Raw genomic sequence first — 24,673 nt, forward strand, 5'->3', positions numbered from 1 at the left:
GTGTCAAGTCTCACATGTCAGCCCTGGTTCTGTACACTACCCATTTGAGATGACCACTGCTAGGCCTTGACCAGAGCTATTCAGAGTCTTTTACCCCTCTACGCTTTTACACATTTTCATATTTCAACCCTCAGACCAACTGTGTTTTTTTTTAAGCGCAACATAGAAAACATAGAACGTTTCTCCTGTGTGTGAACTTTCATACAAATTACAAAAACGTTAATGCTCTCCTTCAAAAATATCTGTCATCCTCTGTAGACAATTCACTCTGTCCAGAAAGCGAGGTGATATAAAAACAACTGCATTTGTGTTAAGCAAACAACCAGAATTCATTAAATTAAATTAAATTAAATTAAATTAAATTAAATTAAATTAAATGTATTTAATTAATTTAATCGATATAACTGGTATAAGAAAGGACTATTTGAAGACCTGTTTGCCTGCAGGTGAAAGTTAGTTCTTTAGGCCCATACCCATAGAAATGCTGTCTTGCCTCTTTGTTACACAATGTGTGACCGTTTGCAATGTTGACTCTTTTAGGGATCATTAATCCATCATGTTAAGCCTTGGCTGATTGTGTTTATTAAGCCTCTAATCTCACTGTAAACCCTCTAGGGAGGGACTAGTATTGGCTCTTTTTTTTTTTTAATGACCGGCAAGACGGATACATCTTTACACTCCAGTTCATCGTTCGGCTCCTCAGTATTGATCAGACAAGAAGCAGTGTGTTCTGAGACAGAAATATCAAACTAGCATCAATAAGTGACAAGCTATCTACTGAGAATTAGCATTATCCCAACCTGGGGAGGGGGGTAAGGGTTAGCTGTATTTCATACACTCTAGTATTATGATCCTTACTCTCATGACCTAACCAGGATAATCTCTGGGTTACCCCATTGTACTCTCTTTCTCATCCGACCCCCCTGGATGTAGTCCTAGACTCGGAAATGCCTTGTAAATATTTATTGGAAGGTCTGTGGGGAAAGACCATGTACAGCATGCGACCGGCTTAAATATAACATGGGACATTTAGGCTTAGTATAGTCAGTGCCTTTACAGTGTGTTGGAGAGATAAGCTTGCCTTTGACAGGTTTGTATGGGACTGACACCCCTGCACCCAACCTACCCCACCCCTCCAACCCCCGCTCTCATCCTGAGCTGCTGGGCTGCGTATCACATCGCGCTCTCTCAGGCGTGAGATTAGCCGTGCGAGATCAGACGCTGTCAGTTGTTCCCCTCTAACCCGTCTACTTTCACACACATCACAAATCTGCCGCACGCACACAGACGATGCTGTGTGTAGACACGAATGTTTAACAAGACCTAGTAGGTTGTAAGAGTTTAAAATGCTTTTTATAAATCATCGTTGTTTGTTGCTTGTCCATTGTATTGTACGAATGGCTTCATTGTGAGCGAGGCTTAAAAGCCTTTAGAACTCAATTTACAAGGCAACACTTTTTTTGTTGTAAGTTGCATCTTCTTCGCAAGCTTCTGTTGGTTGCATCTTTCTTGTGGGCTTTACATCAGCATCAGGCTAGCGAAGCCTAACCTGCCTGATGTGCGAAGTAGGAGCGGCAGTAGGGGCAGCTATTAGGCAGGGCCCAGGAGAGACGGTGGGGGCCTTACCACAGGAGGGGAGCCATTAGCGCATCCATGCTGAGCCAAGCTTGGCCAAGCTCTCTCTCTCTCTCTCTCTCTCTCTCTCTCTCTCTCTCTCTCTCTCTCTCTCTGACAGCCTTCATTACCCCACCCCTCCTCCTTCTTACACACACGTGTATGTACATATAAGCTACATAGAACATTTACACTCTCACATCTAACAGGGAGGCTACAGTGGGTGTGCAACTGAAGCGCTCTGTTCGCATCACCTAAAAATAGTTTTAGAGGACTAGTCTCATTTTTTTGAACGTATTTGTTGCCATCACGTCTGGTGTGGCCTGTTCCATTCATTATACTGGACGCAAATTGTTGCAGCAGACGCTACACGGACGGTGCCCGGTGTAGCCTCCCTGTAACTCCACTGCTCCTTGTTTTCACCAATAGAAACGAGATGTTTCTCCTCGCTGCTTTACTCACATCAACCCCATTTCCTGGATGTGTGGAGCTTCTGAGGCGGAGGTTTATTGTTGGGGTCGGAGGGTGTCTGTGTGTGCGTGTGTGTGTGTGTGTGTGGGGGGGTGTAGGATTACCTTCAGCACCTCTGAGCAGTGTGCAACCCCCTTTTTATTCTGGGTCATGATTGTTGATGGAGAAAAAGGGGGTGGGGGTGTGCTGGGCTGAGAGGGAGATCAGTCTTGTGGCTGCTGGAGATTGGGTGGTGGCGGTGGGTGTTTGTTGGAGGAGGTGGGGTCCTGGTAGGGGCCGCAGGGTAGGGTGGGGAGGTGGCGGTAGAGAGAGAGTCTTTTGTTCCCGTGCCACCTTTGACTGCTCTTTGTGTCTGCCACTATCCCCACTGGGATAAGATGTGCGCTCCAGAGGGTGTGCGTACTGCGTGTGTGTGTGTGTGTGTGTGTGTGTGTGTGTGTGTGAGGGAATGAAGATATTTATCTGAAGTCTCTACCCTTTGTGAATGTTATGAATTAAATTAAAGATATCAAATGCTCATATGATTTGTTTAGATTTCACATTTAGTCGCTTTGCCAGTAAAATGGAGCAAGGGGAAATAATTAAATAATTAAACAAGGAGAAATAATTCTATGATTTATTTTTGGAGTGTCACTGCAGCAAAAACATAGTATTCAATTTATTTCATGGGTAGTCACTTTTACTAGAGTAGTTGTAGAAGTGTGCACATCCCCACCGGTGAGGTGCAGGGCAAATGGAACTAGAACTCAAAATGAATCACATTTAATAACATTTACCAATGTTAACCAAAGTTTGTAAGACAACTTACCACACAATCACATAGTAATGACCTTAAAGGTATAGTCAGCAATCGTACGCAATTTTATAACGTTTTATTGTTACATTCAACAATCCTCACAACCCAAGTGCCCATTCTGTGAGCACACTGTAAAAAAACCAGTCTCTGTAGGCAGCCCAGGCTCTGAACACTGGAAACAAACAAAGTGGGGGCAGCCTGCCCCCAAACAAAAACAAAACCCTGTGTGGAGTTTCTCTGGGAATACTGAAGGGAGGGGTGAACTACCTCCCTGGTGTGTTTCGATTGGTCCTTGATTAAAACATAATGTACGCTGTTTTAGAAAAAAAGCATCTGCTAATAAATTTTAATATAAACATAAACAAACAAGACTTCCTGCACAATCACTGACTGCACCTTTAATGTAATGACAATTACAATAGCAACCTTTATAGCAACAATTACTGACTGCACCTCTAACCATGTTTCAGGCATCTTCCCTTTGCACGCTCCGATGGTTTTTGTAGGCAGTGTCAGTGATTAGCTCTGGCTGTCTGGCCTTTGCTCCCAGATGGACACATAATGGGCGCTTTCTCTGGGTCCCGAGCACTCCATTACCTCTTTACTGGGCTTGGGCTGAGTCACAGGTGCTGGGCACAAAGGGCCTCTCATGGCGCGGGGGAAGCAGCCGGGCGACCGTGCGGACTGAGGAGACTCATTTGCATGCCATCCTTCCTGTCTGCCCGTCTGTCTGTGGGGTGAGGTGAGCCGTGCCCAGCTAGTATTATCATCGTGATGGTGCTCCTGGGTTTTGGCAGCGCTGAGGGCTTCACTTAGTTTTGAGAGCCTTTTAAGCAGACAGTTTAATGCCAAGAGCTTCATCTGCAAGGCAAGGCTGCCTTAAGGAATCTGGGTCTTTTTAAGACACTAGAACCATTAGGCTTGTCAGAATGCATGGTTATGGTAGAGGGCCCAGTATTGATATTTAATAGAGAGATCAATCTTGTGTAATGGGTTGTAACAGGCGTGTAATGGACAGGAGAGTGTATCCTGTTGCCAATTTGAAGATATTGACAGCAGCCTCTCCATTTAGGGGTTCAGTGATTTATATCAGGGCTGCTGTTTAGTTTTATTGGCATATTATGATGTTAATGAAAAATGCCTAACAAGGTTTAGGAGCTTCAGATTTGCACACATTTAATGAAGACTTTAAAGGAAACTTTGGCGATTGTTCACATAGATCTCTGTTTCTCTAGGTCACCGAGTACTGTCAGTACGAAACTCAAGCTAGGTAGCACCTAGTTTTTGTAACTCGTTTTTTGTTCTGTACTGACAGTACTCGGTGACCTCGAGAAACCGAGATCTACATGTGAAAAATTGCCCTAATTCACCTTTAAGGACCGTGTACAGTGTACAGTGAGCTCAGCTCAGGATTCTGTGCTACCAGGAAGGTCCCCTGAGTCATCATGTCTAGGACTCTGATGAAGATGTAATCCTACGTCGAAACGTTAGTCACTGTTACTGTATGCACCTTAAAAATAAAAAATAGGATAAATTAAGAAAATATCTGTGCTGCACTGGCGTTCTTTTTACTCTACCCCTGAGTCACCATGTCTAAGGAGGATTGAAGGGGTCAGTTTGAGAAAACAGAGGACCTGTGCCCTTCCTGTCTGTGTCTAAATGGCACAGGATCAGAGTTGAGGCCCGTGGTTACAGGATGACGGACCTCGACTCTAAACCCTTTTCATCACTTCCCTCCGGGGAAGTCCCCTGTGACCTTTGACCTCTGTGGTCCCTGTGACTCAGCGTGACGTTGGGTGCTACGGAGGGCACGACTTGCTAGCCATTTCCTGGGAGAGTCACCCATACCCCACAACTTTTGCTGACTCTGAGGTCATGCCAGCCAGTCTCCTGACCTCTCTCTGACTGTACCACTGAGATAAGACTCAGGGGTTAGGCAGAGGGCATGAGAGAGACAGATTGTACATCAGGACTAAAATTACAACCTCCAACAAAGCAAACAAACAGACAAAACACCTGTCAGCTCAGCCCTGTCTGGTGATTCATGTCGGACTGTATTTCATTTTAGTGTGGGAATTACTGAGGTGCTGACCGGCTACAGAGCTCCTCTTGATTCTCCTGATCAAGCCTTTTTAAATGGTTTGGATGGGACACACTCAGCACACACGCCATGTGCTGACCTTTTTTAAGTGTAAGCATTTGGCTTTTTTTCTGTCGGTTGAATGAATGTTAATCAGCCGCAAGCGATTTCACTACCCCCTCCCTCCCTCCCTCCCACCCTCCCTGCACGTGTCAGGATGACGGGGAGTTTGAGACCCGCCAGCGGCGCTGATCGATGCTGGTTTTAAACCCGTCTCCTGCACCAACGGCGCATGAAAATGCTCCGCTGTGTAAATGGCTCAAGTAGGTCATGAATAAAACAGTGTTGACTCATATGACCATTGCAGCCACCCACCCCGCTGTGGGTGTCCCCTCACTGGCCAGAACGTCAGGCCAAATTACCTCATCCCCCTCGCTCACTCAGTCCCAGAAGATATAGGCCTAGCTGGCCTGGCCTGGCTGACACACATTCTTCTTTGACATCGTTTGGTATCACTGGAAAAAGGAGTCGTCAGCATCTGCTGATGCTGTTGTTTACTCTCTTTCTTTACTCCAGTGTTTACCGCTGAGCAGTCATGTGCTTCTGACAACTCACAGCGTTTGAAACAACATAACTTTCTTTAAAGTGAGGCAGAGATCACTGGATGTTTTTTTTTATACTATTTTTAATGTTGTTTTTTTTTTTATATGGGAGCGTTTTTGCTGATTTGTATTCTGCTCCTTTTCCAAGCAATTCTAACAGATCACCCAGGGAAGATGAAACCCTACTTCTGTAATATGTCCTCTTTCACGTCCAGTTTTCCAGTCCCTAGCCCCATGGCTGTGCTGACCCTGTGCCTAATGGGCTGGGCCACTGTCATATTTGTTAAACAAAGCAGGACCTTTGGTGCACTCTTTCCTTTCACTCTGATGTGAGCTGTGGCTCTCTCCTCTGGTCCATGTAATGTATTCCAGTGATTTGACTGACAGCCATCATAGTGAAAGCCTTGGACTGTGGTGTGCTGCTGCCCCCCTCTGGTGAGGAGGCAGTTATACACCTCTTTTTAGCAGTGCTGTGGGACGTGACACATGATGCTGCTCATTTTAATGATTTAATCACCAATGCGTCACTGAAATGTTGTCTATGTTATGCTAAGCGTTTTGTATAGTTTTATTGCTGTATAGCTCTTGTGTAAGTGTTATTTTGATTTCACTATTGCCAAGTTATGGTCTAGAGATATTGTTATGAGCAGGGTGGTGAGTATTTTGTCATTCATTGTTACAATCCCTGGCCACCCAGTGCCGTCATTCATGGTCTCACTGGAAAGATATGCCTCACTCTGACTTGGCTATGAACTGAGTCATCCTCATACCATATATATTTTACTGACTTCCCTGAATGACTCACTTGGTTGAGTTGATCTGAGATATGATGTAACTCTCTTAGTTTCTCATTTATTATGCGCAAACATGATGTCATATGGCATAAAGCTTTAGACATTTAGTGGGAAGATGCACAATTTGAACTTGTCTGGAGACGTTTCAGGTTCCTTTTATTTCCACAGACTCGAGAGCATGTGTGTGTTAACCTTGAACTTTGACCCTTTAGAACTCCTTGTGTCACATGCATGCACACAAATGTCTCATGGCCCGCACTGCCTGTCTGTTGACCTATAGGTTTTTCCCCTTGTCTGTCAAGCTATTGACTATATGACTATTGGCTATATTTGGCTTTTACATTCAGCCAAATATTTGTTGCAGTGTTTTTCGGAAATAACTCCTGCTGTATGAAAATCAAATGCAGGTATGCTGTACCTTCTGTATGAAAATCAAATGTTTATGTTGTTTAAGGGTTGGAGATTATTTGAACAAACTATTTTTGTTAATATGCTTCCAAAATAATTCTTGTTATTTGATCAGCTTTAGAAGAAATCACACATTTGATTATAGCTGTCTTATATAATAAAAGCTTGGTATATTTGATTATTTCTCTTTCAGATACACCTACTGTAAAGGGTTATTCCATTCTTAACATTTCAAATGCACTCTGCGCTAAACAAACAATAAACTGAATGTACAAAATAACTAGACATCATCTGCATTGTACTGATTTTGGTGCCTGCAACTATATGGCCCAGAGTAACTTAAGCCATTTTCTAGATTCTTGCACTTGTATGTTAACCATCAATAGAGCAGGGATGGCCATTTTAGGAGCTAGATTTATATGCATTCACCAGGAGGGTTTAAAACAAAAAGCAAAAACAGAGGCCAGAAGTCCAGTTCTGGATACTCGGTCATGATTAAAAAGAAGAAAAAAAACGATTGGCGCTGCTAAAATCTCCCACTGATGATGGAGGACACCTTCGTGGGAAGCGTATTCGGAGGCATGCTCGCTGTGCAGCTGGAAAGCTAAGTGTGGATCACAGGGACACGGGGATGCGGGAGGCTCTCGGGCGAGGCGTCCCCGCAGTAATGCTCCCATCTTTATGCCTGGCCGCCGGCCGCAGATTAGCGCCAACTCCAGCCGCCGCCGGAGCCCGGGGACAGCTTCCACAAGCGCTCCAGTGCGGCACCACAGGGGGTCTCTGCTCTCCCCTGCTCTCTCTCTCTCTCTCCCTTCTCTCTTTCGCTCTCTCTCTTTCTCTCTCTCTTTCTCTCTTCCCCCTGTCCTGGACGGAAAGGAGGCGAAGGGAGTGGTATTACAAAACTCCTTTTCCACATGCCTGACCCCCCCACACACACACACTCCCACATTTGCAGTCGTCCGTTGCAGTGTGTGCCTGTGTAAGGGCTTAGCAGGGGCCCCCTGCTGTTCCCACCTAGAAGGCCTGGCTGAGTTGCTGATTGCCTCTAATCCGGGTCCTCCCTGGGCAGCGCTGCCACGCGTCGGCCGGATCAATAACGCCGCGCATCAATGCTCCCGCACACATGTGTCATCACGCACTCCATCACAGCGCTGAGCCGGCGCCCCAGACCGCCCGCCGTGCGGGGTCCTCCAGGCACGAGGAGTGACGCCTGTCAGTTCGTCCAGATTTCAGCTGAGAAGAGAGGAGAGGTGTGGAGAGGACAGGAGAGGACGGGAGAGGAGTGATTGAAATGGAATGGCAGCAGTCAAGTAAAAGTGTCTTACACACCTGCAATATTTGTTCCAAATAAATGGATTTTACGGAAATCCATTTCTTTGGAATGTTTATGTATTTTTTTTTTTTCAATCCTGCAACTGAAAAGTCTGTGATTGTGTTTAGAGTGTTGTGCTGGTGACTTTCTTTTTGATTTGTTTCAATTTAGTGTTTTGATGAACTTGTTTGAGACTAACAGCCCATTTCTCACCTCATCCATTGTCCTTGCGAGTGAGTCGATTGTGTGTGTGTGCTGTTGCGTCCTTTCCCATCATGCACTGTGGCTAATGGTCTAGGCTGCGACTCCATGCCCTGGCCTCTGGTTTCATCTCTCCGCTGGGAGCTCGTCTGATTTAGCGTAATGACGGTGGGTCAGGGGGGTCGGGGCTCGCTAACCCACTCATAAATCCCCCAGCACTGAGGTGATGACATTATGAGCTGCGTCCCCTGTCAGCAGACTGGCCTTTCCGCACAATGGCCTTCATGGCTGATATTACTGTGTCATGAACTCAGAGCGCAGCTTCAGGCCAGAGGATAGTCAGAGGTGTGTGTGTTTGTGTGTGGGTGTTTGCGTGTGCATGCGGACGTGTGCGCTTTTGTGTGTGTCTATCTGTGTCTGTGTGTGCACATGTATGTGTGTTTTTGTGTGTGTGTCCTCATGTTGATGGATTGGCTCTTTAAAGCAGCGCAGCCCCAAGTAATGTCCTCTTAATGAGTCCTTTAGCAAGAACTATGATGGAGGTCTATCAGCACTGTGATTTGTTTGGCCGTTTCGACTGTCGAGGTGTTTCTTGTGGAATGATCAAGTGAAACTGGAATGTTCAAGCGAGATCTAAATACGCCTGATGTTTGTTTTTGTCTTTCCTCTAGAAAATTCTTCAACTTCTACCCGAAGAAATCCGCAGTCGATGGCAGTTTCACAGTATAGGTATGTCCTGCCCACCCTGGTTTATTGTGCAATATCCTTGATCTTGTATTGAATGTATGAATCAGAATGTACAATGGCAATAGGCCATAGTTCATTTTGCCTGAACGGCTTCCCGCCAAGCTGAAGCATTTTAGCATCATGCTGTTTTGGTCACTCACACAAACCGAAAACGCCACGAATCCATCTAATCATTTCTTAGATGTTGGAGTATGCTCTGACACACATCACACTGACACCGTCGACGTTGATTACCCAGGCCCTGCTGAACCACTCAGATGCTGTCCATTTTCGGAGGGGTGGCAAACATTTGGTCAGATGTCCTCTGCAGGACGGTCTGGTTTAAAACTGTGAGGCCACTCCAACGCCGTGGGCTCCTCTCTCTGTGTATTGAGACTCGACCTGCGTTTTGTGTCCTCTTCGCCATAGTTTCCATAACTACCGCCACATGGAAAGACGCAAGGCCGCGAGAGATTACCCAGCTAACCGGACTTAAACGCTCGCCGTGCTCAGGAAATAATTAGTTGTTGGAAGAAAGCTGGGTGGGTGGGTGGGTGGGTGGGAGGGCGGTTTGGATGAGGGGGTTGTCAGGGAGGCTAAATGAGAAATGCTAATGGCGAGGGTTGTGGCGGCGGCTTCATTTGAAATGCTAATCACTAATTGAATTATGCGTCGCTCGGTTTCAGCCTTGCCAGCGGTGGGACCCTCGGAGGAAAGAGATAACCCCAATTAGAACCACACCCCCCACGCCCCCCCTTCCTTGTTCCCCTTCAGATGCGTCTCCTCCCCCTGACCAGCACACTGGAGGATGCCAATGGTCTTATCTCCTTACAGTGGTTTTCTCAGCAGCTCATGCTAGTTTGTGTTGCTTGCAAACACACATCCCACTGTTGTTGTTCACCCCAGAACTCTTACCCAAATGTACAACCACACTCATAATCGTCATGTACACAAGAACACATATAGCACCTTAAATGATATCAGAAATTGTGAAGAAATATGCCAGTGCTAGCTGAAAAAACCTTATCTTATTCAGGCAGGAGTTGGTTCAAAATAAAGAAGAAAAAGCCACAACCAAAGTGATGGATGCTGGTCTGTGTTTGACCTCTGGCTACGTGGGCTTAGCAGAAGTAGGCTGCCTTTTATTTGGGGTGCCGAGAGGCGCAGAAGTCAATAACACTCCTGCGGCACTCCTGCGGGGGCCAAGTAGTGCTTCAGGGCCTCCGCTGCAAGTGGTCGAGCGTGCACAGTCGCTGTCAAGGGCCCCCAACGTAACCCCTTCCCCCAGTTTCTGACCAAGGCTCTGTCTTCTTTTCTTGTATTCAGGGTGTTTTTTTCTCTCTTTTTTTCAGACTTAGATCTTTACATACACAGACATAGATACAGATACAGACACACACACACACATACACACATATACACGCACAGACACATATACACACACACAGAAATATACACATACACACACACACACAGGAACATACACACACAGACACATACACACACCCTGAGAGAACGAGAGCTAGGATTGAATAACTGCTCATGTCCAATTCAATCAGTCTCAGGAGGACATTCGGCCGTCAGATGCCCGGCCGCTCTGATTAACACGCGCGTGTGCCAGATAGACTTAACAGATCCGCAGAAGCCAAATTGATTTCCGTTTTTCATTAGGTGAGCGAGCGCTCCCTTACAGCACGGTGCTTTTCTTCTACAAAGTCAATACCCGTCGACTAAACAAACAGGCACAGGTCAGCATCTGTGGACGGCAGGCCGAGCTGCATGATGCAACGGGTTGTTGAGCGGTCAGGTGGGCGGTCATGTGTCTGCTTCTCTCTGTGTCCTGCCTCACGCCCCTCCCCCATCTTTCTCTCTCTCATCACAGGTTCTATTCTCAAGAAACTTTTGCACACTGGAAACTCTTTTAAGGTAAATATGTCCATCTAACACACAGATAAAAATCATAGCACCTTCTGTCGCGACTCCATAGTGGGATCGCCATGGCACCTCTGTCAGTGGTGACTGGAGTGTGAGCAAACCTGTGTTTAGGTCATTTTGGCGTTTTATTTCTGTAGCATTATGTGGTGAATCTGTACATTGTAACCACAGTGGATTATGGTATAGTTTAGTCAGATAAATACTGGCCAGTCATATAGTTGTATGCAGGGTAGGAATTTCCGACGGTGCCACCCACGGCCATGGCGTCGCCGAGCTCTTTGCGTTGGCCGTGATGCCCCTTTGAAAATCAGAGGTTTACAGGCCACGGTGGCCTTGGTGCCCCCTTCTTTCAATATTTTGCATTCACAGCGCAAATTAATTTAGTCTTTTACGCAGTGGAGAAAGTGACAGCGCAAGAAAGAAAGTGCGTCCAAATTCATCCATTCTTCTCAGTTGAACTACTCGCGAAGTAGCATACTCATCATCACACAGACATTACAAGTATCACATGAAAGAGCTTTTTCTCAGCTTTTAAACAATGTTAGCCGATAATTGCTGTGTTGAACGAAATAATATAATTCAATTTAATCATACATTCTACTGAAGGTTTTATGTCCATGATCTCCCCCTACCCATTCATCTCGGTGGAATACTTCACTTAACCCTTCTTTTAACACATGACAAACCATATATCAGAATAAACAGCAGACCTTACCGAACACAAAGGTGTAAAGCAGTCCCCTGTACAGTTAGCCGTTCCAGAGTAATCCAGTTTTGAATTTGCAGTAAATTTCGACATGCATGGATGTCTCCAAATTTGGGCTTTAAGTTTTACAATGTGTTTAAATTGTTCCACATGATTTCATAACGGGCCAAATACAAAATAGATGTTACAAATATCGCCTAGATATTGGTAAATCAGAGGACAGCTGACTAAGAGTTTGTGAAAGTAGCCTTAATGATCACAAAATGCTAAGTATGCATCTATTTGAGTTTCTTAAAGCTGAGCTGTGCTTAAATTGTTCAATACATGATTTCATAGCAGGCCAAATATAAAATAAAGTTATATATAGCCTAGATATCTGTAATTATTAGATGATCAGATGATTTACAGTTCTATGTAATATGTCATGTTTCATGTTTTTGTAATGTTTCATACAGTGATGCAGGTCTACTGCAGTGAATAGGCTAAATACAACTTTGATCATTTTATATGCTACTACTGTATAGTTAACTTTGGCCTTGGTGCCCTGACATGTGGCCTTTGTGCCCTCCACCAAATATGCCCAACTGAAGGCCAAGTGGCCTTGCCCCCAGAATGGTGAAATTCCAAGCCTGGTCGTATAGGTACTGATGTACGTGCAGGTCACCCTTTTGCTCCTGATCTGTGTTTTGCTCTCCATGAAATCAATGTTGTGCCATTTGCATTTGTGTTACATGGATACGCATCTGATAATGGATTTGTGTGTGTGTGTGTGTGTGTGTGTGTGTGTGTGTGTGTGTGTGTGTGTGTGTGTGTGTGTGTGTGTGTGTGTGTGTGTGTGTGTGTGTGTGTGTGTGTGTGCGCGCACTCTGCACCTCTGCAGATTCGCTGTGAGGGGATCCGTCTCTTCCTGCTGTGGCTGCAGGCGCTGCAGACTAACTGTGCCGAAGAGCAGCTCCTCATCTTCGCCTGTCTGGTGCCGGGCTTCCCCGCTGTCTCCTCTTCACGAGGCCCCTGTACACTGGACACCATCATCTACAACCCCTTCTCCAACCCTTCTGATGGTACAGACACACAAACATGCACACATACACATGTACATCCCATGTACAACCCATGCACAATCTCACACATGTTAATGCTCTCATATGCTCACACACTGCGGCGGACAAATGAACACAAGATTGTTTTGGACTAACCCATGGCACAGCTAGTCACATTGATATGAAGTGCAGTCATCGGTTGGGTTTAACGCAAGGACAGGCGATAGACTGCAGCATACTCGGCACATTATTTTGGCTACACTTTGCTTTTCGCTCAAAAGAAGCCAATCACGTGACCTCCTTCACCTTATCCATCTAAAGGCTTCTGTGGAAAACCTCTCGAGTCAGAAGAGTGACAAGCCCCAGAAAAGATGTAACTGCATGTTGGGCTACTCTTCTGTTTCTACTGAAGGGTGCCTCATGGGGACAAAATTAGTAGGGATACTTATTTACTCATTTGCATTTTCTCAGCAGCGGAAGCGGACGTGTGCACCAGCCCACCCTCTGCTCCCCCCTTATTACTGTTGACAACATGTGCTTAATTCAGGCCTCTGATGCTAGTGTTTACAGCCTCTCCATTCACTCTGCTGACACCCAGCCCCACTACTTTATCATTTGCAATGTCACCTAATAATACTGTAGTCTCTTCCTCCGAACACCTCCAGTCAATTATCCAGGCTTTGTATTAAGAAACGCTACCTCTGAGAAAAGGGATTGTTACGGCACCGAGCCCCTCGGCGATCTTGAGAGAGAGAGAGAGAGAGAGAGAGAGAGAGAGAGAGAGAGAGAGAGAGAGAGAGAGAGATTGCCATTTTCAGACTGCAAATGTGACATTCATTAATAAAGTGCCTGAGCGGCGGAAAAAGATGCTTTTCATTCATACAATGGGGAGGCTCCAAGGACGATACGCGCATCTTGTCAAGAGTGTGGAACCGTCTAGACAAAGCTCATACCAGCAATGGAGGCCGACGTAGCGGAGCGCCGAGTGGAGCCTCTAAACCTTTCATGCCCACATTGAAAAGCCATTTTAGCACAGACTTTGGATGTACCACTCTCAATTCCACTCAATGCCCATTTCTCTGTGTAACCCATCACCAGACAATGCCAGGCTAATTAAAAGGACTGTTTCTTTTTTGGGACCAAAAGTAGTAGTGCTGATGCCGTACGGATGTTTTTCCAGAGTCTTCACGTTCCCTCAGTGTTGTTGTGTGTGACCTTGTGTGTTGCAGCCAAGGTCGTGCCTGAAGAGATCACACCACTGGTGCCCGCCACTCCTGGGGAGAAAGTAGCTGATGATCATACATGCTATGTCCTCCAAATAGTCCTCAAGTTTATGGTTGTCCAGGTGGGCTTCTCTCTCTTTCTCAGAATTTCATTCCACTCATTAGATTAATAATGACCTAAATAGTTTTTAATAATTAAATAAACAAACTAGTTCCAAAATGACCAGCTTGATGATTAATGATTATGGATTATATGCGTATATATGATTATTCAACAATTTTCATGGCTATCCTTTATATGTAGAATAAGCAATGATTCAATCTTCTGAGTAATAATATCTAGCTTTGTGTGTGCTCATTTGTGTGCTTCCTAGGCGTCTAGTTTGGAGTGGAAGAACCGAGATAACCAGGATTCGGGTTTCCGGTTTCTCTTCTCCCTCTTCAAGAAGTACTACCTGCCTCACCTCTTCCCCTCTTTCACCAAGCTCACCAACCTCTACAAGCCTTTACTAGGTGTGTGTGTGTGTGTCTGTGTGTGTCTGTGTGTCTCTGTCTGCTGTTTGTGAATGTGTCCCTCTCTTGACAGTACTGAAAGTTTGGTAATGTTGAACTGAAAATGAATTGTTTCACTGGGTGGAGAGGATTCTCTGCCTCTCCTCTTTTCAGTTGCTCAAGAGGCGTTGTGTTTAATGCCCCTTCATACGGCAGATCAGTTGAGGATCATGCTGCTGCCTTCAAAAGACTGAACTTCCGCTGGAATGCTCTCATCTTCTAGACTAGCAGTTTCAGAAATGATAGTCACTCGCCGTTGATTAAATTTGTACTCTCTCGTAACGCTTTCATGTGTCCATCTATTCACTAATCATTCCTATTCGCTCGGCTGCACTGGAAATGTTCCTTTGTGGAAGACAATTGGAGCTTTAGAAGTCACCAGATGGAGAGAAAGGGGGACATGGGAGCTGCTAGCTAAGTTTTGTGCGCACACACACGCACACGCACACGACACGCCACACGCGACATTACACGCGACGCGACGCGACGCGACGACGCGACGCACGCACGCACGCACGCACGCGCATCTCACTCACTCACTCACTCACTCACTCACTCACTCACTCACCACACACACACACACACACACACACACACACACACACAGCAGCCCTCCACACTGTTAGTCGTCTGTGCTGTCAAGAGCTATTACTCTGTTTCAATGCAGGATTCTCGTGGTGGCTGAATGACAATCCTGGCAGCTCCTGCAAAGTTAATTGGCAATTAAAGGCTTGCACTTGAAAAGGTGCTTTGTGAAGAATGAGATTCCTTTGATATCTCCCAGTGGACCGTCAGGTGGAAATACCAAAGTGTTGTCAGTGACATAATTGACAAAATGAGAAATATCCAAGGCAGGTCAATATCCCCTGGAAACAGACACAATTGAGGAGGAGTAAAGTTTGCTGTTTTCTATATATATTCCTTTCTTAACTAACTTGTGCACTCTCTTTTCATCTATTTGATTCCCTCTCTGTCCATGCTCATCTGAAGACCTGCCACACCACCGACCAAAGCCGCTGTACGTTCCGGTGACGCGGAACAATGAGAGCACGTTCTGCACGCGCGACCAGTACCTGGCCCCTCGTGTGGCCTTCATCACCTGGCTGGTCAACTTCTTCCTGGAGAAGAAGTACGTCAGCTTGGCCCCTCCCACCACCAAGAACGGGGGCGAGGTCCTCCCCAAGCTCATTCAGGTGAGTCCTCAACTGCCCTCTATGACATTTTTATTGTCCCCTCCAACACACTTCTACTGCCCCCTCTGACAGACTTCTACTGCCCCTCCAACACAATTCTACTGCCCCCTCTAACACACTTCTACTGCCCCCTCTCACCCCTCACACATTTGTATAAGCCTTCTGACTGTTTTGGTGCTTGGGAGGTTTGGGTGCAATTTGTTTTCCGCTTGTTATTCCATAAGAGTTTCAGTTAGGGACATTTGCTCTTACTCTGCTGTCTTTTCTTTTCTTCAAGTAATTTAGTTCTCATGTGAATTTAGTTAGATGGGCATTCTATTTACGGATTTAGCGTTGCATCCTCCTGTTAATCAGCTGTTTTTGTTTGAAGCTGTTTCCATGTTTGTAATGGGGCCCTCACCTTTTCATTCTGATTTAATCGATCTTCAAGTTCCAACTCAGGCCCTTGGGTGTAACATAAGATACAAGTAGACTGACAAAGGCACCACTGGCTTGTTAAATAGCCTTTTAAAACACTCTTTTTGTATTGTTAAATATATTGATAGGTAGGCTTTTTTAAACCCAACTTTTGATATTGTTAAATATATTGTTAAGTAGGCTTTTCAAACCCACGTTTGATATTGTTAAATATATTGTTAAGTAGGCTTTTCAAACCCACTTTGATATTGTTAAATATATTGTTAAGTAGGCTTTTAAAACCCACGTTTGATATTGTTAAATATATTGTTAAGTAGGCTTTTCAAACCCACATTTGATATTGTTAAATATATTGTTAAGCAGGCTTTTCAAACCCACGTTTGATATTGTTAAATATATTGTTAAGCAGGCTTTTCAAACCCACGTTTGATATTGTTAAATATATTGTTAAATAGGCTTTTCAAACCCATGCAGCACTAACTGCGTTGTCTCCACATTCCCACATTCGTGTCCGTCCCCAGACCGTTTCTGCGGGCAGTGTCGGTCAGGAGCGCGGCTCCATCTCGGAGACACTGGAGTCCAACGGGCCAATCAGCGTGGGCAGCGAGCCCGAGAAGAGCCACTCCAACAGCAGCACGCTGACGGAGCGACGGGCCAGCAGCTCCAGCCTGTGCAGCGTGGACGAGGAGCACCGCGGCGTCTACGACATGGTGCACTGCATCCTGCTGTCCACGCGCGACAACGTCAACTTCGTCAACGAGGTCTTCCACCAGGTAAAGCACATGCCCGGGGTGAGGTTTATGTATGGTAACAGTGGCATCCGACACAGGTGGGAGGGGTATAACTTTAAACATTGGGTGCCGGGCAGTGGTAGACTACCGGAATATGAACCCTGTCACCCTTCCCGTTTTAAGACATTTCTAGGATTGCTTATATTATTTTATGTGGTTGTGTTGATGAGTTGAGCGGAAGTAATGATGGTTCTGTGTTTTTGTATCATTTTTATGATGAGCAAACAATGCATAATAAAGTATAAAGAGCAGCATAATAAAGAGCAGCACATGCTAAACAAATGATCTGCTGCCATCTAGTGGCTAGTTAAGATATGCCCTTTTTCATCAGATTGCCACAACCTGAAAGGTGTACATAAGAAACAACACACATTTTTTTTTTTAATTCTATAGAATGTAAGAATATATCTAAACCATATGGCATTAATTTAATCTATCTATGGTTTTTGCCATTGTCATGTTTGTCACATTGTATATTGGTGTGTTGCCATGTGTTTCTAGTGAGGATGTTACCCAGCATGTCTTGTGTTCCCAGGCCTTCCTGCTACCGTCATGTGAGGTCTCTGCCATCCGCAAGGTAATCAAGGTGTACAGGAAATGGATCCTGCAGGAGAAGCCGGCCTTCATGACGGAGCCAGACAAGACTGTCCAGGAGGACGAGACGGACATGAGCCCCATCATGACGGAGACGGAAATCACCCACACACAGGTGGAGTAGAGAGCAACGAGGGGGCTGAGCGCACACGCACACGTGCACGCACACTCGCTCACAACAGTAACACAACAGTCGACACACAAACACACACACACACAGAAATGTGCATGCTGTATAGTCAAATTAAAGTTCAGTATATATGTGCATGCTGTATGCTGTATATATATATATGTGTGTGTGTGTGTGTGTATATATATGTATATATATATATATATATATATATATATATATATATATATATATATATATATATATATATATATATAATATACATATATATATATATATATATATATATATATATATATATATATATATATATATATATATACACCACAAGTTTGGGGTCACTTTCCATTCCACTCCATTATAGACAGAATACCATCTGAGATCAGCATTGTTTTTTTTTTTTTTTTTTTTAAATCAGGGCAGCAGTTTACAGATTGCATTATGTGCTTTTTCTCAGTTGGCCTTTTAAAATTATATCAGATTAGTAAGCAGAATGTGCCTTTGGAACATTGGATGAATGGTTGCTGATAATGGGCATCTGTATACTTACCGGTATGTAGATATTGCATTAAAGATCAGCCATTTCTTTTTCATCTACAACAGTCATTTACAACATTAATGATAAAAAAAAAAAAATAAGGACATTTCTTAGTGATATATATATATATATATATATATATATATATAAAAAAAAATATATATATATACATATATATATATATATATATATATATATATTGATTATATATAGTTAAAGAAGCACTATGCAGGTCTGGTTATTCCTTCGCTGTTTCTGGGTTTTTGCCGGATTTGAGCTCGCATTTTTCACTACACAGCTCCCCTGCAGCTTCGGTAGCAAGTGACTGCTACGCTAAACCCCCACTAACTAGCAAGCTAGCCATCAAGAAACCAAGCTAAACACATACAGGGCTCACAATAAAACGGTCGAGCAAACACATTGTTCAAGATACTATCAAACCACTTTACAAAGGCAAAGTTCACCCAAGGGTAGGCTACTTACAATGTCAACAGCAACAAATCCAAGTTGGCGTCCATTTTGCAGTCTTCGAAACTACAATCTGACTACATTTTCGAGGCGCGATTGGATACTTCTGCTGAGTCACATCCGGGTTTACCCAGACCAGGTCCAGAAAGTTGCATATTCTGTTTTTCCGCGGAGAAGCGGTAGGGGGAGACAAAGCACCCACCAAACGACCCAGAAAGTGTTGTAGAACCATCAGAACGACTCTCAACCTGCATAATTAAGGTCATTTTTGCTAAAATTGTTGCATAGTGCTTCTTTAAGAACAAAATTATTCATACTCCTGGCAAATATTGATTTAATGTTGATTTTCTCTTGACAAATATGTTTGGAATGATTGAAAATGACACTGCCACATGGCTAAAGGTTGTAAGACAATGTGGTAGAAACATGGAATTAAAAAAGAAGTGTTTTCATCTTTTTTTTGAAAGGCAGGAATGATTCTATGCCATCATTCTGGCCTGCTCACTTTTTTAACGGATTGAGGTCTGGACTCTAGTTGGGCCACTCTAAAATGTTGATATTGTTCAGTCGTGGTAGGTTTGAAGAATTAACTTGAATGCAACAGTTTTGAACAAATTAGCGCAGCGTGGTTATGATGCTAACCAGATTTAAGCACAATATAGTACAACCTGGAAAATCATTGTGTGGTGGTCAATGTTGATATTGTGGTGGGCCGCCAAGTCAATGTATGGGAAACACTGTTGTTCTCTGTTAACCACTTCTTGCCTTGTTTGGCTGTATGTTTTGCAATAAAGATGTTTCCATTGATTATTTAAAAGGGATATGAATAATTTTGGCCATGCCATTTTTCATAAAAATGCTAAAAAAGATGAAAACGCTTCTTTTTTTGATTCCATATATATACATGCACACATCCACACACATATACTAACAAACACTAACACACCCCAGAGATCTGTCACAGAGGCAGTAAGAATAGAAGTCTGTCATGAGATGTAAAATGTTATGCAGTTTCCGTCAGATGAAAACAACCAAGCAGAGAAGCCAGTTGTCAGTAGCCCCGTGTAGTCTCTCTCTGGCTCACACACACACACACACACACACACGCACACAGCACAGGTAGTGTGTGATTGTTAGGCAGGCGCTGACTGCGGGCTCTCTCGCCAGATTTTGGAAAGCCATGGACACAAGCGCTCGTCCAGCTGGGGCCGCTCCTACTCCTTCAGCAGCGCCATCAACCGCGGCTCCCTGACCGAGGAGCTCAACCACAACATCAAGGCTGGCATCCAGCCCACGTTACAGGTACACTCACCCAGTCACACACAGCACCGCACAGCACATAGGACACAGGACACAGTGCCTTCACACATGGACACAGCACTCACACCTTCTCACATGCACTAACAACCGCCTGCTTGCTTCTCACTAACCTGCAGTGTGCTTCTACTTGACTGTGGTGCTGGTGTTATGATATTGTGCCAAATATTTGACCATACTTTGAGTTTTGCGGTTATGTGCTTTGACTGAATTTATGTACTAGTGCATGTACTGTATTTCTATATGAAATGGTCTGCCATCTGTGCTTACTATCATACAGATGGCATATCCTCACCCGAACAGTCTAGTAGACATGGAAGACGTGTCTTATTTATGTGTGTGTGTGTGTGTGTATGCGTGTGTGTGTTTGTCCGCCCCACAGGTGTTTCTGACTAACTCGGCGAATGTGTTTCTGCTGGAGCCGTGCCACGACGTGCCCAAACTGCTGGACAACCAGGTGGAGGTGTGCCGAGCCGTGCTCAGCATCTACCGCCACATGATCATGGAGCTGAGCATGAACAAGGAGACATGGTGAGCACACACGCACACACACGCACGCGCATACAGACTCAATTGGTTTTCCCCATGACGCAGTAGTCAGTTTGCCATTTCTTTTGTCCTTCCAAGTTGAAGGACAATTTTAAAACAAAACATGTCTCCCTGTGAAACCAGGATGATGGATAACTGTAAACACCTGGTTAAACTAACAACATCCAATTAGAAAACAAGATGGCTATAAAGCAAGAGGTGCTGTAGGAAAGGGATTAATCAGACACCCTATTTGTAATGACAGTCAGCTCTGGTACTATCACCTATGGTTTTCTCAGGCAATCACCTGGTTTTATTCAGGCAAGACTGGGCTACTGAAATAAGGAAGCTCAGAGAATTTAGATCAGTTACATTCTACCAGAGAATTCATGGAGATATTCGCTCTCAAGCATCCTCATTCGCGCTTTCTCTCTCTCTCTTTCTCTCTCTTTCTCTCTTTCTCTCACTCACTCACTCACTCACTCACTCACTCACTCACTCACACACACACACACACACACACACACACACACACACTCACACTCACATAAACACACATAAACCTTCAAGTGCTGTGATATGATGGGCATTGCTGAAGTGCATGTTGGGAATTGCGGTCCACAGGGAGCAGATGTTGCAGGTGCTGCTGCGGATCACTGAAGCTGTGATGAAGAGGCCTCAGGAGGGGGAGAAGAAGGACGTCTTCGCTCAGAACCTCGCCGGCGTTCTCTTCAGGGTGAGGAACTGCAGTAGTGCTTAAAAGCAGTGGGTGGTAGTGCAGAGGCTAATGGTGCTTTCCGGTTGTCTCGTAAATCCGCCGCCCGAGTCGGAAAGTGTAAATTACCCAGCTTTCTTGCGGCATTTTGGGTAGGCACGCCCACTTTACCTAGTACTTGAGGGTACCCCGAGGTGGACATACGACCTTACAACAAACATGGCTGCGCCCATAGTTGAGAAGAGATGACATGTATTTTTTTTGCATATGTACTGTGTTGGTCATGTTAAAGTTGATGTAATGCTCTTACACACTAGATTACATTGCTGCTTCAATCCGGTCACCAATTCATGCATTGCACGGTCTTGCTGTGCCTGCAATACAATGTAACAACTTGTTTTACAGCCGTTTAGCTAGAGGCTACATGTAGCACAAAACAATAACAATGACTAGCCTCCTGCTAATGCCCCTCGTGGCTCGAGAAAAAGGCGTTCCTAAAGCCACTCATTGGTACATGTTGTACGGGTGGGTGTACAATGATTTACAAGACAACTGGAAAGCACCATAAGCAACTTGGTTAGTATGCAGTCACAGAAAAAAGTAATGAGTTTGATTCCTGGCTCCCATCGTGCCCTTGAGCAAGACAAAGCCCATGTTGCTCCAGGGAGACTGATTCCTGCAATTCATATCTGTAAGTCACTTTGGATAAAAGTTAAAAGTAGAGTAAAGTAAATACAGTAAAGTAAAACCTCAAACCATTAGTTGAACCTGTAATTGCCTGTACTATAGCTTTACAAGTTACAGTCCTTGAAAGATGAAACAGATGAAATTCTGTAGTCTACAGCTGTGGTTGTCAAAGTGTGGGGTTATAATTTCTGCATTTATGTATATAATGTAGCTATCTGTTAGGGTGGTCCTTATTTTTCAACTTTTGAAAGTTCATGCTCTCACCCCACCAATATGTTTGAATAAATAAAAATAAAAAATTGGGTAAAGTTTTATCAATATTAATCAATATTTAGAGGTTGCTCAAGACCTTTGAAGTTTAACACATACTGTGCAGTGTGCATATTCAGGATTTTTTTGCGTATTATGTGATACATTGTGCTAGCATGTATAATTGTTTAATAATATATGCTTATGGCAGCAATGGACTTATTTGACCATGCAGTCAATGATAATGTGTATTAATTATTGGTGACCACATTGAAATGGGAATTCCATATTGTCCATTCAAATTTGCAATGCTGATTTACTAATCTCATCTGCTGATTTAGGTATTTCCCAATAATATGCTGTTGTGAGCAATTCATAGCAACTCCTTTTTAGTTGTGATATGTCTTTCAAAGCATCAATGTGAATGAAGCACAATAGACAATATACACTTGAGACAATGGCTGAAGCAACATGAAGCAAATCCGCTATATGGTTACTTGGATCAGAAGAGACTGAAATAACTGGAACAAAGTTTCCCTCCAAGAAGCAGGTTTTATGTTTGTTGTAATATTACCTTAAAACATTGAAAAAAAAACTGCATGAAAGTGCAACAGCGGTGATCAAAGAAGTCTTGGTACTCTAGGACTTAAATGGTACAATTACTGCAAAAAATAGCAATTCCGGAAATATTCAAAGGCCTTGAGCTACCTCTAGATATTGTAGGAACAATTCAAAATTTTGCACAGTGTGTTTTTATTGATACACATTAAGTGGGTGAGAGTTGAACATTTCCCAAAAATTTTTTTTACCCCATATAAGGACCACCCTACTATCTGTATCTGTGTGTTTGTGGTGGAGTTGCATAAAAGCTCAAACTGTTAATTGCAATGCAATGGGGTGCTCTAATGTATGTGTGTGTGTCTGTCTGTCTGTCTGTCTGTCTGTCTCTGCAGACCATCATCGTGGCCTGGGTGCGGGCTAACCTGAGCGTGTTCATCTCGCGGGAGCTCTGGGACGAGCTGTTGCGTGTGCTGTCCTCGCTCAGCCACTGGGAGGAGCTGGTGAGCGAGTGGGCCAGCATCATGGACTCCTTGACCGTGGTGCTGGCCCGCTGCGTCTACGGCCTAGATCTCAACAACCTCCCCCTGGACAAGCTCTCTGAGCAAAAGGAGAAGAAACAGCGGGGCAGAGGTGAGTTTAAAGGACAGTGTGTGTGTGTGTGTGTGTGTGTGTGTGTGTGTGTGTGTGTGTGTGTGTGTGTGTGTGTGTGTGTGTGTGTGTGTGTGTGCACGTGTGTGTGTCTGTGTGTGTGCATGTGTTTGCATGTGTGTGTTTATGTGTGTGTGTGTGTGTGTGTGTGTGTGTGTGTGTGTGTGTGTGTGTGTGTGTGTGTGTGTGTTTTTAGCTGATGATGCATAAGGCGACTTTTGAGCAGTGTTCCTGAGTGTTGCTGTTCTGGCACTTTCCCATTGATATTGGGCAACATTTGTTTTCTTTAATCTTCAGTAGGCAAATTATCATGATCATCCAGTCAGAATATAAAGAACCAGTTATGTGGTTGCTAAGCAACATTGCTCAAAAAGTTGCCCCGCGTGTCATCAACTTTGTTTAGTGGTCATATGGAAATGCACTATGCAGATAGCCTGGGATTTGGTCTGCAGGTCCGTCTGGCCAAGAGGCCATTGAAGCCCATTTCCAACGTTCCTAAAACACGGGCACGCAAACACAATCGCTAATCCGGCATGGACGTGTATTTTTTTGGAATTGAGTAAACAACAGCGTTTAAAACCGTTGTTTACAAGATTGCTACACTTCTGAAATGATTTGGTAAGAGTGTAATGCACCAATTTAAGTTTAATTTCACTGCTAGTTATGCCCTTGCTAGAAGTCGTAAGTCAATTAACCTTTTTCAGACCCACTCCTAATTGTCAACGAGGCTGCTATGCAGACAGGCAACAATTACATTTCATTGAATTATGAAAACACTGAGCTGCATATGTGTAGTTTATTTCCACACGTGGACATGTTTGCTCGTGTCTGTTTGCTCTAACCCCCCTTCCCTACCCCTCCTTGATGATCTTGAAAGGAGCTATATAAAACTAGATTATTCTCCTTATTAATATTATTATTTGTATGATTATTAGGGGTGATGCAGGATGCCCAGAAGGCTGCGGTGGCGGCGGTGGCCCGCTCCTTCTCCCTGAGCTGGAGGAACCAGGGGGATCAGCCCGCCGCCCAGGAGCCCATGAGGTTCCGCAGTGCCACCACCACCGGAGCACCTGGCGTGGAGAAGGCCCGCAACAACGTCCGTCAGAAGGCCTCGGGTTAGCACACACACGTACACATGTACACACTCGGATGCAACAACGTCTGTCAGAAGGTCTCGGGTTAGCAGCACACACACACACACACACATAGATGCAACAACGTCCATCAGAAGACCTCGGGTTAGCACACACACACAAATGCAATCAGATGCAATCAGACCAGCAGACACAGTAGATAGAAAACCACAGGCTTCTTAGCACACACACTGACTGGAAAATCCACTCTCTCTCGTTATCCACACCACTGTTTCTCACATTC

General features: G+C 44.4%; 1 protein-coding gene across 1 annotated transcript in view; it reads left to right on the plus strand.

The window, feature by feature from the left end:
• Nucleotides 1-24,673, plus strand: part of ralgapa2 (Ral GTPase activating protein catalytic subunit alpha 2) — a 112,830-nt gene that overhangs the window by 24,640 nt on the left and 63,517 nt on the right. The window contains 13 exon segments of the mRNA XM_048270721.1: nt 8,950-9,007; nt 10,887-10,930; nt 12,526-12,706; nt 13,915-14,030; nt 14,283-14,421; nt 15,451-15,653; nt 16,592-16,843; nt 17,397-17,570; nt 19,759-19,893; nt 20,291-20,439; nt 21,061-21,172; nt 23,041-23,278; nt 24,232-24,411. Coding sequence (XP_048126678.1) covers nt 8,950-9,007; nt 10,887-10,930; nt 12,526-12,706; nt 13,915-14,030; nt 14,283-14,421; nt 15,451-15,653; nt 16,592-16,843; nt 17,397-17,570; nt 19,759-19,893; nt 20,291-20,439; nt 21,061-21,172; nt 23,041-23,278; nt 24,232-24,411 — 1,981 coding nt within the window.

Source organism: Alosa alosa, chromosome 19 (assembly GCF_017589495.1).
Source record: "Alosa alosa isolate M-15738 ecotype Scorff River chromosome 19, AALO_Geno_1.1, whole genome shotgun sequence".
Classification (NCBI taxonomy): domain Eukaryota; kingdom Metazoa; phylum Chordata; class Actinopteri; order Clupeiformes; family Clupeidae; genus Alosa; species Alosa alosa.